The sequence below is a fragment of the Amaranthus tricolor genome, chromosome 3 (assembly GCF_026212465.1).
Source record: "Amaranthus tricolor cultivar Red isolate AtriRed21 chromosome 3, ASM2621246v1, whole genome shotgun sequence".
In the NCBI taxonomy this organism is placed as follows: domain Eukaryota; kingdom Viridiplantae; phylum Streptophyta; class Magnoliopsida; order Caryophyllales; family Amaranthaceae; genus Amaranthus; species Amaranthus tricolor.
In genome coordinates this window covers 2461584-2478039 of record NC_080049.1, presented here as the reverse complement: position 1 = coordinate 2478039, position 16456 = coordinate 2461584, and the positions used below count along the sequence as shown (strand labels likewise).

Sequence of the window (16456 nt, the reverse complement as noted above, 5' to 3'; positions counted from 1 at the left end):
AAGTGTTTTCCGCTCAAACCTAAGGTTAAGTATGTATCTATTGTTGTTGGAAACAGTGTATAAGAGAAAATTTAGTTAGAATATCAAGCAAAATTTTGTTCGTTGCTAACATCAAACCGGTACTCCTGTAAAAAAAATTTTCCATGCATATTTTAAAAATAAAAATTCCCTTATTTATTATTACTAAAAGGAAATAAGGGAGAATATAATTTTTTTTTTATTTTCTTTATTTTTGACTTGTTTCTCTTTCTAATTTATCTCTATTTCCTAATTTCTCTCATAATTGTGCTTATTTTTTAATCTCTCATAATTGTGCTTATTTTTTAATTTATCTCCAAATTGTACTTATAAACCTACATAGAATAATATTCGAAACGAAGAAGTGCAATTTTATGAAAATCAAATAACTATAACTATTCATATAATTTTATTATTCTCAAATATATCTGTAAGTTATTGTCAATTAAGATTTTGTTCAACTTAGACTACTTAAAAAATATTATAAGGATAAATTAATTTAATAAAAATAATTATTAAAATAAAATAAAACAAGTAAACAAAAAATTAAAACCATGCAATCAATTTATCCTCAACTTATCTATATTTTACATCGTTTTTTTTGTTGTTTCATGTTTTGATTATAGATATTAGAATCACCAAGTATATTATAAATTCATTATTTTCCATCTTGTTTTAGCAAAAATCCAACCACAAGTGAGTAGGTTTATTTTGGCTTAGGCCAAGGATTACTACCATATATATTTTGATTGCTTTGATTCACTGTGCACTTACGGCATTACTGATTAAAGAACGTAAAGTCCCAAACATATAAATTTAGAGCATAACAAATTAAAATTATAATATTATAAATACTATGTTTTATACTAGTCAATTGTGATTTGTTATTTTAAAGATACAACAAATTATTAATACAATAATTCTACCCGAAAGTCTTGATCCAGACTATCAATTATTTGACCTGAAATCAAATATTTGATTTGATTTTCAAAATTAAAAAATTTCGATTTAGATACTCGATTTAAAATCGAATATTCGAATCAGATTTGAATTATTTTACTGGATGCCAAACATCCACATCAATTGAATCCGATATTCAATTTAAACATCCTTATTTATTATTGGAGGCAACTAAGCCTCAATAACGATGCATTTTGCTAATGTACGTAAAATTCTTCTTTCTTTAACCGTATGCATTAATTTACTTAGTAGCAAAAAAGAATAATACAACTAACAACTAATTTTTATCAAACACTTACACAGGTGACTAATCAGCTAGTATAACCATGAGCCAACAGCTTCAACCAACGACCGTTTGCCAAACATACCCTAGATCAAAATGTTGATACACTGCAGTGTTCTAGTGAAGAATTACAAAGCAAAGAATGAAGCTGTTCGAAAGCAGCAGCAACTTCCTAATACACAACGAGGAGTGTACAGAAAACAGGAAAATGAACACCAAATAAATTTCTTTGTCCAGAATAATATTTCTCCCAAAAAAAAATCACAAAATTTATGGCCTAAGAAATGTATACACTATACAGTATATACAATCTACAAGTGCTAAGACACCAAAGAAATTCAATTGCATTTTAAACAGCTATTGCCTGCTCTGCAAAGTTTCCCCTGAAATTACCAATAGACAAATACAATCAGTTCATGCATTAGTAATTCTGAATTCAAAAAATTCTTAAACATGCAACTAAGAAACATATCTACTAGGGATGAGAGGAAATGGCAAAAAAGGAAAGAGAGGAGGATCCACGGATGAAATTTTCTGTATTTGGATAGCAAAAGCTGAGAGGTGAAAAATTTAGAGGTATTCATTCAGTTCATCGGGTCAATTTCTGGTCGGTCAAAATTGAATGTTGGTTTTTACATAATAATTAATACATTTTTATTTCAGGTCAAATCGATCGGGTTATAAGATCGGATAAATATCGAATCATCGAGTATGTTTTGAACACCTGTAAGAAAAATGAAGGAAGCGAAATTGAAGGAAAGAGTTTTTCACATTTTTTGTAAACAAATCCTTTAAAACAAAGGAAATAAAATGAAAGAAAAGCACACCACCATCTTATTTTCCATCCATTTCATTCACTACCCTCTTAAAATTCTATCCAAATATACTCATTGTGCTCAGGTTAAATTAAGAATTGGTAAACTCCTAAAATATCCTCCAAAGAAATATATAACAAATCCATTGGATAACCATATAAAACTAATGAACTATGAAAATTCCCACAAAAAACACCTATAGTAATCTAAGGACCTGTAACTCTTCCCTGACAGCTACAATATGAACACTCCCTTGGTCACACTAATTGCACTTTTGGCCCACAAATTCCACCACCGTGCCAATACGGCAATACACTGCTATGAACTAACCAATTGGATTAAAACAGTAAAATAGAAATAAAATAATAAAAGTGACAAAAGAGAAATTATAGTATTAAATTGATGATTACAAACTAACAAGATAAATCAAGCACTTCGAGAAGTTTGAGATCTCCTAAAATGAGTAAAAAACCCACCCAACAAATGTTAACAATTTTAATGATGATAGTAGCTCCCTAATTCCCCCTATTTATAACAAAGCTAACACTTAATACTAACTTACTCTCCAAGTTATCACCGACAAGTAATTATGCAATTACCCTTTCGTAAATCAATTATTCCAAATTACTAGTTCATTGCATACACATCCACTCTGTGTCATACTTCTTCCAAGAAAGGAACACTTGGTCAAAGGCCATCTACACCACATGCTTTCGATATGCAACGCGCTCTTGCATTGTCTACAGACTGGCACATCCATCAAATTGATTACACCTTCTCCATTGGCTTCATTCAAAAATATGTATGATCATTCTCTCTTCATATACTACTAAGACGATAATATTGCCCATTTTCTATTCTAAGTGATGATATTATCTTGAAGACCTCCTTAAATAAACCCAGACAACGTCGTATATCTCTGCTAGGCTTCAAATTTGTATTGAAGGATCTTAGACCAGTTCACTAACTTTTAGGTATTCATGTCTCTCCTTCCTCTAAAAAATTTCCTTCCACCTATAACTCTAAGATTCCAGATTGTGTCGAATAAAATGTCCTATTGCAAGCCTGCTGCCACACCAGTCGACTCCAAGGGCAGGTAAAGTGCTACTTTTAGCAATCCTTTTGACAACCCTACATTCTATCGTAATTTGGCAAGGTATCTCACCTTAACTTGTCCAATCATAACAAAGTTACATAGAAACGAAAATCAAAATGCAAGAACAAAAGAGAAAGAAAAACTCAATTTAGGTGGGGAAAATACAAAGATTAAATTGAACTTGGACTATAAAACTCTACTTGAAAGACAATCTTACTGATGTTTAGAATTTATGATTATACTCTTATCCAACTCTAACATATAGAGTCGGTCAGAATTGGATGTTTGGGAAAACCCACAATTTCTCTCACTCACCCTAATTTTCTGTTTCTATATCTCACTAGATTAATCTCCCCACTTAATGATAAGGGTCTAATTACAATGTAAATGATGCTGTAATGAGTAATTATACTAAAGATAACAAAGCTAAATGACTTAACAATGCCACGAGCATGTGCAGTCAAAAGGTTGATATAAAACAGCCAACACGTCAGCCGCATTCAAAGATAGAATAGAGGTGATGCTGGACTGGGTCGAGCCGTGTGTGCACGCTCGAATGGGTTGCAGTGGCATTCTGTCTGTCTCCGTGTCTGTCCAACAGTGCAGCAGCCTAGCTTTCTATATGCTATTCCATACCCATCAACATGCTTTTTTTAATTCTACATTCATACCACATGCTCAATCATCAAGCCACAAGTATCGACACCTCCTTAAGCTCACTTAAGAACATCATTACACTACACCAAGAATTGATCGAGGTTATAAGCCACATCTAACACATTCTATGGTGCATCAAATGGACTATTTAATACTGACTGCATCTACTACACAAGCTCACCACCAGCTCACTTATTGCCTACACTGACGCTTCCACATCTGGTTAATGCATCTAGTGTCTACTGTCTACTTAGGTGATAATATCATCTCATGTTCCGCCAAACGCCAACCGCTATTTCCTGCTCCAGTATGAGCAGAATATCAGAGTGTCATAAATGTAGTTACTGAGTCGCATTGGCGACGAAACCAACTTTAAAACTATCATGTTCCATCCCACAAAGCCACTTCGGTTAGTTTTGACACACTCAGTACCATCTATTTCTCTCACAACTCAGTTCAACATGAGTGCACCAAAGATATTCAATAGGTTATTCATTTCGTCCAAGAGAAAGTGACCCATGTTTAGATTATAATTCTTTATGTCCCTTTGCAATTTCTCATAGTCGATGTCTTCGCCAAGGCTTACAACAAATCCTATTTGGCGAGTTATCCATGACCCTCCTGCTTCAATTCGGGAGGGGAGGGGGGGTATCAACATTGTTAGCAATCTTGTATAGTCAAAGATTACTATCCTACATAACATCAATCATATCAATCATGAGATGTAATCTCATTCCTTGATCCTAGACAATCATGAATTACATTTTATATGAAGTAACAGATATGCGTATGCTGAGGTGGATGTGTGGCAATACTATGATGGATAGGAAAAGAAACCAGGAGTCCAGGGAGAAATTAGGGGTTGCACCTCTCTTCGCAAAGATGCGGGAGAACAGGTTGAGATGGTTTGGACATGTGCAGAGAAAGACGCATGACGCCCCAGTAAGAAGGATCAAATGCATCATAGTGGAGGGCAAGAGAAGTCGAGGAAGACCTAGGAGAACGTGAGAGGAACAGATTAAAAGTGACATGCATGAACTTCACCTCTCCAAGGACCTGACCAGGGATAGAGGCAGTTGGCGGCACCTTATTCATGTCTTAGATTACTAAACCCGTCCTTTTTACCCATCGATTGTTATTGTTCATTGCCTTTAATTATCGCTCGTTACCTCTTTCTTTACTTTTATCATTATTTTTAGTTATTTGTACGTATTCTATTTATTCTATTTGTATGTTGCAGGTTTCTCTCTCTTTGAAGACCTTTCTCGAGCCAAGAGACTCTTTGACCGCACTCTCCTCTATGGGTATGAGCAGCCGTCGTTCTTCCCTCCCCAAACCCTGATCATAGTTTTCTATGAGCGGGATACACTGGGTATGATGATGATAAATAGGTCATCCATTCAATGAAGAAACACAAGGAAGCAGTCTCCTTCTGTTTCGGTTTCTGTTAATTCTATCACTAGTCAGGGGTCCTTCCTAGGATATCTCGGTGTTTGTCTCACTAGAATATAGGCCTAACTTGTCAATTTGTATTTTCTGGTACTACTACATTTCTTTACTTAACAAAAATGAACGGAAATTTTATTTAATAAAGCAAAATTGACGAAATCATTATGGGATCCAGGAGGCATAACAAACTTACCATTTCCAGTAAACGAAATCGATCTCCAGGCTCCTTGTTTGCAGAAGGAATGAACTTATCTAGGAGTTTGTACAAAAAAGTCCTATTAGCTGAAATTCCAATGAGAGAGCAGATGACTATAATAAAGATGGCCGCCCACAGAGACTTTGGGGAGATAACTATGTAAACTCCAGTCATAAACGTCAATAATGTGCAGTAAAGCGCTACCATCAGTAACGTCATACTTCGATCAATCAAGAACAGAGACTTATTAGAATCGTAAACCATAGACCATATGAGGCATATCAGTACCAACATTGAACAACACATTGCTACCGTATCAGATATGATAAAAATTAAAAAAGCTGCCTTCTTAGCCAATATTGCTTCTCCATTCTCTTGATTAAATCCACCTGGGAGAGTGAATCCAGCAGTGAATGTGATAGTGGCTAGTAGAGCTGCCACCACAGATAGTGTATTACGAACATCTAACAAATTCGTCTTATGTTGAAAGTATGAAGTTTTTATCCTCGGATCAAATCCAATACTTCTGCACATATGGTCCTACAATTTCAGAAAGGTTAAAAGAAGAGAATTGTGCGATGATTAGATGTAAAAATGCAGTTTAAATTCATCAGGCTTCATAAATTGATCATATATCGTGCAACGTTTTGTATATTTCAACCCTTTTACATTTTTCGATCATACTTCCTCCTATTCAATTTAGTTGTTCCATTTCATTTTGATCACATGCCAATGTACTTATCCAAGCCTTGATATCTCTAATTTAAAATATAATTAAAAATTATAATAAATTGATATTACCAATTTTTACATTGAGACGAATCAAACATCATAACACTTGACAATGTTTAAACTAATAGATTAATAACAAATTACAAATAATAGTGATTGATAAATATGTTATACAGGATATTAACAAGATAGAAAGTTAAACAGCAAGAAAAGAAAAAGGATTCTTTCAAGAACAGACGGAACACAAATGGACAAAACATGGGAGAATGAATCTGATTATTAACTCTTTGACATATTACCCACATAAAGTATTTCGAGCTGCTTCGACTCCTGGTGAAAAGACACTAATCAGAATACATTCATGAAGAGAAAGCCCCCAAGTCCCTCTATATATATTATGGAAAGCCGCCCCAACAAGAAAAACATAACAACTTCCAACCCAGCTATGTAACTAACTCCTAAAAATCAGCAACAACATATTACAACATATTTCCAGCTTCTCAGCTCAGCTCATCTGTTTCTTGCCTCGTCTTCCATATACGTATTTAATTGAAAGTGTATCATGCGTTACAGAATAGTGCCAAAAAACAAATGAGACAACTAAATTGAATTGTAGGGAGTATTATTTTTTGTGATCTTATGAACATAGTATAAATAATAAGCATAGTTTCAATGAGATAAATTCAACGAAGGAAACATACCCATTCAGGTTGTTCCTTGCACTCACAAGCTTCTTCCAACAAATCTCTAGCAGTTTGATTTTCCTGATCCTTGATGTTGTATCTTATCTTATCCATGTTGAGTAAGGTTTCAGTCAACAAAATGTTCCGATTTCTTATTGCTTGATGCAAAGGTGTTGCTCCTTGAGAATCTTGAACGTTGATTAGATTTTTCATGCCTGGAAGTTCGAAAAACTGTTCATATGCTGTTATATTTCGAAGTTGTATGTGATGCAACGGTGAATCTTGATGTTGAATACAATGATCACTAAACTTTCCAGGATAATAGTCTATGAAGACACGAATAACTGATATGTGGCCTTTGGCACATGCTTTTACCCAAGCCAGTGGTGCACTATTAAACACTCCAGAATCCTTCTCTAAGACTGCTTTAACAAAAGATGCAGCACCGACTTCAGATGCAACCTCCAGAGCTGTAGTGCCGTTCTTATCAGCTTGGTTGATGAGCACTGATGCTTCATTAACCAACCATCTACCGAATTCTTCGCCTGATTTCACAATGAGAATCTTGAAGTAAGCTTTTGTTGATCAAACAGAAATGCCATATTATTATGATGCTCATTATTATTTTCCTCAAGGTGTATTTGATACAGCAAGGAAACTATCCATTAATTGAAATGTTGTATAATATTTTAGGTGGTATAAAGATTGAACAAAGTAAATTTCAAAATCATACAAAATTGTTTGTTTAATTAGTAGTGCTTTATAGAAAAACAACATTCAAAAATACTATTTATCAGAGTCAATCAGACAAGCATACTACCTTCTCTATTTCAATAAAACCCTTAATGCATATATCATGTACTTATCACCACCCAAATGCACCACGAATTATAAGTCAATTTATATTACTGATGCACAAACTTGATTTACAAAATTTGGATGCTAAAAAAGTACAAGTTGAGCTCACCAATGCAATTCGCAGCAAGATGCAAGACAGTGCGCCCATCAGAGGAATCTGTAACATATTTAGACCAGTTTTCCTTCTGAAATATTTTGGTCAATATCTCTTTGGCAACTAGAAAACAATTCTTCTCTATTGCTAGGAAAACAGTTTTGTGCACTGGCTCGTAGTAATCCAATAGTTCCGTGATATGTCTATCATTATGAAGTGACAATATATACAAGGCAAGTTTTTCACGTTTGTGACGCAAAGCTACGTGCATAGGTCCATCACCATCTTTATTCTGTTGTAACCATGGTAAGGAAAGTGGTCTACGGAACACCCAATTAGGTGTCTCGGCCTTGTAAGTTTCTACAAGGAGTTTCACAAGTTGCTCTGTTGCTTCATGCGCGGTTTTCGCAGCAACATGAAGAGGTGTGTTCCGATCATTATGATCACAAGCAGAAATTAGTTTGATGAAATCAATTCTACACTGATGATCAGTTTCTTTGCATAGAAATACATGCTCAAATGCCCATAATTCACCTATCTCTACCCAACTATGTAATATTGTAGTATTGTCTTTGGAAACTCCTTCTAACAACTCTGGTTGCCTGTCAAGCAGTCTCTTAAATGATCCTTCTACATTCAAACATGGATCTATTGTCACATAGAGTAGTATATAATTTTACTAGTATAGTTTTCTAAAACTCATCTTTTGGAAACATTACTTGTAAGTTTGTTTTGGCAAATTGTACCATTAAAAAGTAATAATCTTAAAGAAAATGATTATTTCAATATAAATTCACATTTTGGTTTAGATTCTATCAAAAACAAATGACACTGGCATTTTATATACAAATTTAACCAATTTTTGGTTAATAGGTGTCATTTTGTAAACAAAGATGTTTGCAAAACATTTTCACAAATCTAAGTTAATAAAAGTCCATTTTAGCAAGAATAGCTTATTATATGTTATTTGAGTTTATTCTTAAACAAATCATTCAATTTATTGGATCTTACCAAAACTTATATTTCTTGAAATAAGTTTAGAATGCTACAATGATTCATCATGTTGACTCTTATCTGAACTTAGCCTGTAGTGCAAATGCTCAAAAAATCAATAAGCACTAAGAAGAAAAATGATAGAAAATCGATAAGATCATAAGAATAAGCTGAGTGTATAAAATTAAGTTCGATTCAGTATTAACCAACCAAACAATCTTAATACATAAGAAAATTTGTGGCAATACTAGCAATAGCCAACAATACTAATTCTAATTCGAAATAAATTTGTCCATCAAACTATGTCCCTTAATCCACAATTGGAGATTTGGAATATAATTAAGAAAAAAAAAAAAGAAACAGGAATTATAAAGAAATTGACTTTATCCTGCTAATCAAAAGAGATTAGAGATAAAGTTGTACTCACTTTTGCATAATGGTGCAAGATGCAACGCATTACACTCTTCATCATCCGTAAGTAGTCTTCTCCAGCCATGCTTATCTACTATCTCCAAAATCAAGTCCACAACTTCATGACAACCCTTTTTGATCGCCAAAACCAAAGCATTTTCCTTACACTTCATTAGCACATTGTGATCCATCAACAAGAAATACATTGCCAAATTTTCATATCCATTCTTAATTGCCATGGACAGAGGTGTGCATCCTTCCTTGTCATGTGCCAGCCATGGAGCATCATCTCTTGAGATGCTCGATCCTTCTGTTTTTGTTTCCAGTTTGTAAGCATCTGTAAGGAGTTGTGCTATTTCGACTGCATCGTGTTCGTTAAAAGTATGTGTAGCCAGAACATGAAGAGGGTTTAAACCCTTCTCATAATCAGTTATAAAGATTAAGTCGACAAAAACCCTCCTGACATCAGGGATAATATCAATGCTCTTCAGAAGACGTTCAAATGGCCATAGTTTACCTTGCTTTGCCCAAATATGGAATGCAGAAAATCCATCTACAGATATTTGTCTAATTAGCTTTAGATCTCTTTTCAACAGCAACCTACAAATGTCTTCTCCTTCTGCAATTGAGACATGTTTTCTATGAGAACTACTACATCAAAGTAAAATCAAGATTCACAGATTTTTACAAAGAATCTTTTTTTAATATAAAATTAAATAGTATAAATAATTTAATGTTGCAGCTAATTTTGATGCGAGAGGAAGTGATAATCTTTGATATGCCAAATCTTTCAAGAGCACTAAGATCTCTCTCGCCAACTTTAAGTTTCCATGACATGAGTCTTGATTGTGTACTCTATCATCATTAATCTCCTCATTGAGCTTGAAGTCCTCATTATCTTGGATATGTACTTCACATCCCCAAACCACCTCACAATGTCATTGTACGTCTTCACATACACCTTTCCAATAGTCTTCACCTCATCTTCCTGAATATTAGGCAAGGTCACGTTCTCCAATAGGTTTTTCGTCAACCTAGTAAGTAGCTTGTCATCTCTAACAAATGATAGGCTTCTTCATCTTCTCCAAAAGTCTTAACGTTTGAAGGTCTCTCTTCAACTTCTTACAAGTATAATTATCTATATTGTGACTTGTGACAATAATAGCAAACCTTATCCGCATACTCAACTCTTGCCTTCTTGACTTTGATTTTCACCTCAACACCATTCTTTGATGGATTACCTCTCCAATACCACCCAATTGCCCCTTCGATTTGTATATCCCAATAACAAAGACTTTATCATTTGTCTATGTTCCTTACCGCTGCAAATAAACTATCTTTCCCAATTAAAACTCCCTTAAAAATGCCTTCAACTCTAGTTGTCTCATTGGACTCCTCTCATTAGGACCCTTTTCATTTAACAAGCCCCATTAGTTTCAACAAGCCCTCAAGATACACAATCACTTCCATTATCTTTGAAGTCTTAAACTTTCTCCAATTTCACACCTCTCGAAACCCTAAGGATTCGCAATCTCGTTTGAATATCAACTATTGTGAAATCGAACCATGGAAAAAAGGGAAGCATAAGGGGGTACAAAAGCATACAAATATATGTGAGCAAGGTGAAAATGACTTGACGGAAAGTCATGTATTAATGAGTATCTTATGATACCACTTTAACCAAAATGTATTGCATATCTTTCATGTAAAATGCACAATTACAACTCAAATACAATATTAACAAAAACACCATATGTTTTCCACACCAAGCTCAAACAAATTCAATGATGTTTGCTCATACAATGGAATACAAAACGCACATAACTCTTTGGTTCTTATAGTGTTTGCACTCCTTTCATAAGTGTTTGGACACTCAACTAATCTTTAGCAAGCTTTCATCTTGAGCTACACTCACCAAACAATGAAATGATCTTCAAAATTGCTTTCCCTCAATGGTGATGTTCTCTTCTCGTTTTACTCTGTTTTCTCTTAAAGGTTGATCAGCACCAACAATTGCTCACACTTCACCACGCTTGAAACCATGCTTCACGAAGCTTTCTAAAAGACCACAAAAGTTTGTTCATTACTCGAACCCCTCAAAACAAAATTGTGCACTAGACCCAGTTCTCAAGGTTTTGACAACGGATGCCAGTCCGACCAAACATTGTGCTAGTTTGAGCACCCACTTTGCTTGTCCTAGAAAACTTCTCTAAAGACCATTAGGCGTCCTCCTTGTAGACGGCTCGTTTGAGTTATATTCTTGCTCACCCCATCATTTCCCCAGATGTCTTTGGTACTTGGAACATCACATTTAAAATGTAGGTAAACTACTTTTTTAAGGAAGTGGGTGTGTTCGAGATACACTAATGGTAACAAAGAACATATCACTCAAATTAGAAAATGAACGGTTTAGATAAGGGAGTGCAGGAATCAACATCCATCTACCCTTGACCCACTTCAAATCTTATGACCATTGACCACACGTCCACACCCACTTCTATGAAGGAGGCTACCTACATGACAAGAGCATAGGACCAACAACACATCATGAGTGAAGACACTAGACACTAGACACTAGACACTACTGTCACTAAACTCACTACCAGATATAATTGAACCAAAAGGTTCACCACCACCACCATGGCCAAGGCCACTGTCACCATCAGCAACAATACACATCTGTGAAGCATCAGTGCTACTCCTAAGTCCGAGTCAAAGCATACAAGTACTTGTTCAAAGACACACAAATTCATTTAGCATATAAAACTACAAAACTTCAATTAAATCAAAACAGGATAATTCATTTAGCATATAGAACTATAAAACTTCAATTGTCCCAAATCAATTGCAAAACAGGACTATTATAAACAGATCTGGAACCCAAAAACAGTAAAAACATGGTTGAACATACCTGAGCACCATGTCACATAGTGCAAAGGAGTATATCCATCAGATCCACTACAACTAAACCTATTAGCGAATTTCAAAATCTCCATTGCAAACATACTAAATCCTTCAGCAACCGCTGCAAAAAGCAAACTATTACCCTCATTATCAACCATATTACAAACCAACTCCATATCCATTCTAAGTATTTCCAACCCACAATCTTCATGACCACTTGTTAGAGCGATATGGCAAGGGGTTTGTCCCAAATTATTCTTCTGTAACCATGGTTTCCCATCACATTCTGAAGATGGAGATGATCGAAACACATTTAAAAACAACTTTACTATGTTTTGATTACCGATTGAAGCTGCTAAGTGTAAAGGATTTGATTTTTCTTCGTCGCGCTGTTGGAGAATAAGCTGTTGTTTGGTTTGAAATGGTAAAAGCTCGATTGCCACTCTTATGAAATGTTCTCTGTTTTCTAAAGCGGCTAAATGGAAGATGTTGCCATGAATTCGAGCTTCGGAATGGCTGATTGGAAACAAAGTTAAGTAATAATGGTGTGGTTTATTGGAGGCAATACAGTTTTTTAGGAAGCCTACATCTCCTCTAATGGCTGCTTCCTTGAGTGGATTTTGTGTTTCCATGGTCATCATTGATAATCGGATAAAGGAATTTCTTGATTTGGCATCTTATGCAAATGGGCAGTGGAGTAAGAGTGACATTTTTCTGGTATAATACGTGATTTTCAATAATAAATTTGGAGGGATAGAAATAATAAAGATAAATGGTGAATAATAAATTAATTTTTACTTGATTTATTGGAAATAAACTAATTATTTTTAAGGTTTTTTGTAAGTTATTAAACAATTTGATATAATTATTTATTTTTATTAATTATATAAAATAGGTGAGTATATTTAAAAATAAATATTTTAAATTAGTTTTCAACGAATCGAATAAAAGTAAATTTATTTTTAACAATTTTCTAAGTATAAATTATGTAAATATAAAGTAATACTAATTGTTTCGAGATTATCTCGCGGCTATCACATTAACAATTGATGAGAATAACTAAGTCTAGTAGCTCAACATATGAAATGGAAAATAAAAATTCTTTTTTTCTTTTCTTGTTTTTTTTATCTCATTACTTTTTTAATTTCTGCTAAGAATGCAGTCGAACATAATCCGAAGTTCTCATTTTCTGGAGAATGAAAACGACTTTTCATTAATCTAAGAACCAACAGCAAGCATCAAACAAAAGGCTGCATACTAGATATCAGTTAGATTTGAATTTGACTCGCAGGGAGAAAATTTTAATTCGAGTTTGAGAAATAAATGTAGACTTCGAATCCAATAAAATAATTTAACACTGAATTAAAATCAGATCAAAATCGGATAATTTGACTCAAATTAGGCTCTAACCATACTCCGACTTCGATTTAACTCGACATGTGGCTCCAGTTATGATGGAAATACTATGCAAAGTTCTAATTTATAGAAAACTTATTTTGTCTCCCATATAATCAATTAATTAACAATGTCACCACCATAACCCGCTGCCACTACCATTACCACTACCAGAAACTTCGACATCACCATTACCAATACCATCACTATCACCACAAATGAAAAACAATACACAACCCAATGAAACTCAAACAACCACTACCAGAATTAAAGCCACCCACAACCAAATTAATAACCAAAGGAGTGCCATCCAACTAGTGAGATGGTTGTACTTGGTGTCTAGAGCTTGACGTCGGCGGCATGAAAACCAATTTAAAATGTGATGGTTGGAGAACAGACGGTGGGTTAGCTAATGTTAGGTGTGTAGAGTGGTGGTAGGCTTTTTCTGAGATTGGGGTGGTCGGGTGTGCAGTGGGCTGGGAAGGTGATGTTTTTGTGGTGTCGGTGGGAGGTAGTGGTTGTTTTAGAGAGGTTGGGGAGGGTGGGTTGATAACAAGAGGGAAGATACTATGTCAATTAGATTGTTTGTTTGGGTGTGGTAAGTTTAGGAAAAATATACAAATAGGGCCATAATTTTGAGCAATTTTTAAAGTTGAATTTAGCATTTCATAAAATTACTTATGGTGTACGTTAGTAATTCAAATTTTTCCATATAAATGGACAAAGTTTGTTTTTTAATAACCATTAACCTTTAATGTAAAATAGGATAAAATGTGATCTCATATAACCTAAAACATTATTACAAGGCAGTGTTATTCTTGATATTTTATAGGATCTGGGCAAAATAACAAATATGTGATGTGAAATTTTATTTAACTGCAAGTTCACGGTGTACGTGTAGATTCGAGTCGAACACAAAGAAGTTAGAACAAGAAAGTTAACTATATGATGAAGAAATATAGGGTGTCGGGAATTTCCTAAATTCTTGTATGATCAAACTTCTGTCAGTGTCTATAAAATGTCGGATTAATTATGCGATTAAATGATCTTGTTAATCTCAAACTCTCACTCTGTTGATTAACTATTTGTAACACCCCCATAATTAGGTCAAATTTAAAAAAAATATATGGAAAAACATAAACCAAAGCTAATCATGGGAGCGCTACCGCCACATCTATTCCTGATAAGGAATAAATGTTAGACTAAACAACTATAAAATAAATTATACAATTTAATTACTAAATAGTTCTTACAACTGAAAGTGAAATTTTAACTAAGACATGACTACTAATTAAAACTAATTTTCTAAGTGAATCTCACTCTACGATCCCCACGCGATCAATAACCTGCAAAAATAAGAATGCAAGAAAACACAAGGAAAAAAACTTCCAAAATCAGGAAATTGAGTAATTCCAACTCCATCCCGTAAAACAGTTAAGTTTGAAAATAATTTAAGAAAACAAAATATAATTGAGTTGAAAAATAATTTTGGAAAATAATATAAAGCTTAGTTAAAAAAAATCAATTTATGAAAACAATATAATATCACATAAACCAATTAATTTATTTGATATTTAATAATGACAACACATATATCCAATTATTAATTTGAAGGAACGAGAACGCTAGTAGGCCGAGGCTTTACCCCTATACCTACTTCATCAAGAGGTCGTCACCCCAAATAATTCATCAAGGCCAGCAGAGTAGTCTCAGGTACCCCTAGTGTGCACACCCCTTCTACTTGGATCACAACAAATAGAAGGAAGACCAAACATTCTATCAAATATTAGAAATAATAATACCTATCGGCAGCTATACTTACCAAACAGGGCAACCAATTCATCACCCTTATACTTGGATAACAACAAATATAAGAGCTTCAATTCCCTCGTGTTTCACTTTACGTGATTTAATATATTTTATAATTAGTCGCGAGCATATAAATATATAATTAAACATACATTATTATTACTTTATTTTAGGATCATAAATTTTCAAAGAAAAATATATCTCAATAATATCCAACTGTAATCTCATTTTTCAAATCACCAGCTCAATATCAATTGGTGGCAACAGGAATTAATATCAAAAATATTTCTCTTTCAAATTCAATCACATTTAAAATTATTATTAAAATAATAATATAACTTTCATCAAAATATAATAATATTATGAATTAAAAATGTAACAAAATAGTAGTAAATATCATTTTCAAAATAAAATATAAAAAGTATAATATCATACAAAATCATGTTCCCATTTAAACATATCAATTATCACTTAGCACATAATACTAATGGGATAATTGTTGTGAAACGAGCCTAGAATATAAATATACGCTCCTATCAAACTTACTTTATGAACTTAACGTTCGAAGTATAATTGTTTGTAATTTGTAGATGTAAAGAAAGACAGACAAATGGTTGATGAGAGAAAAAGAATAAAAGGAGAAGAAAGAAAATTAATACCGTGAAATAATTTAAAGAGTAAATTGCTTAATTTATAATAGAGGAATAATGTTGGTTAGAATTAGAGGGAAGGATGGAAAGAATAATGGAGGTAAATGAGTAGTTATTTTAGGTAGTGGGGCAAAAAAGTTTAATTTTGAATTTTTTTTTTAAGTGATCGTGTAAATGAGTTTTTCTAAACTCAATTAGTTTTTTATATTAAAACTACTCCTAAATTTTTGGGTTTTTTTAATCTTATTTTATTTTATTTATTTATTTTACTTAAACCTAATTTGTTTCTTTTTTTTTAGTTTTAAATTTATAATTTTCTTAACAAATTTATTATTTTGTTTAAATTTTCTAAATTTTAGATTATTATTTATTTATTTTCCTATTTTTATTTTATTTTATTTTATTTTTATTTATTATTTTTAAAATATCTCGGATATTACACTATTAGATTTA

General features: G+C 33.3%; 1 protein-coding gene across 2 annotated transcripts; it reads right to left on the bottom strand.

The window, feature by feature from the left end:
* Positions 1-1280: 1280 nt before the first annotated feature.
* Positions 1281-12972, bottom strand: LOC130808092 (uncharacterized). Of its 2 annotated transcripts, none has more exons than XM_057673539.1 (6): positions 12157-12972; positions 9262-9864; positions 7857-8471; positions 6908-7434; positions 5472-6014; positions 1281-1644 (listed from the first exon to the last, which is right to left on the bottom strand). In XM_057673539.1, exons 1-6 carry the CDS (start codon positions 12788-12790, stop codon positions 1600-1602), a joined length of 2967 nt encoding a protein of 988 aa, XP_057529522.1. In that variant the 5' UTR covers positions 12791-12972; the 3' UTR covers positions 1281-1599. The 2 variants fall into 2 exon arrangements, with proteins under 2 accessions (XP_057529522.1, XP_057529521.1); XM_057673538.1 differs by having other exon boundaries at positions 7857-8468; positions 12157-12891.
* Between the last annotated feature and the right edge of the window lie 3484 nt (positions 12973-16456).

Coding starts and splice junctions, on each gene's coding strand:
- LOC130808092 (XM_057673539.1), bottom strand. CDS start 12,790: ATGATGACCATGGAAACACAAAATCCACTCAAGGAAGCAGCCATTAGA. Junction 9,865..12,156: donor CTATGTGACATGGTGCTCAG/GTATGTTCAACC, acceptor TCTCAATTGCAG/AAGGAGAAGACATTTGTAGG. Junction 8,472..9,261: donor TCTTGCACCATTATGCAAAA/GTGAGTACAACT, acceptor GTTTGAATGTAG/AAGGATCATTTAAGAGACTG.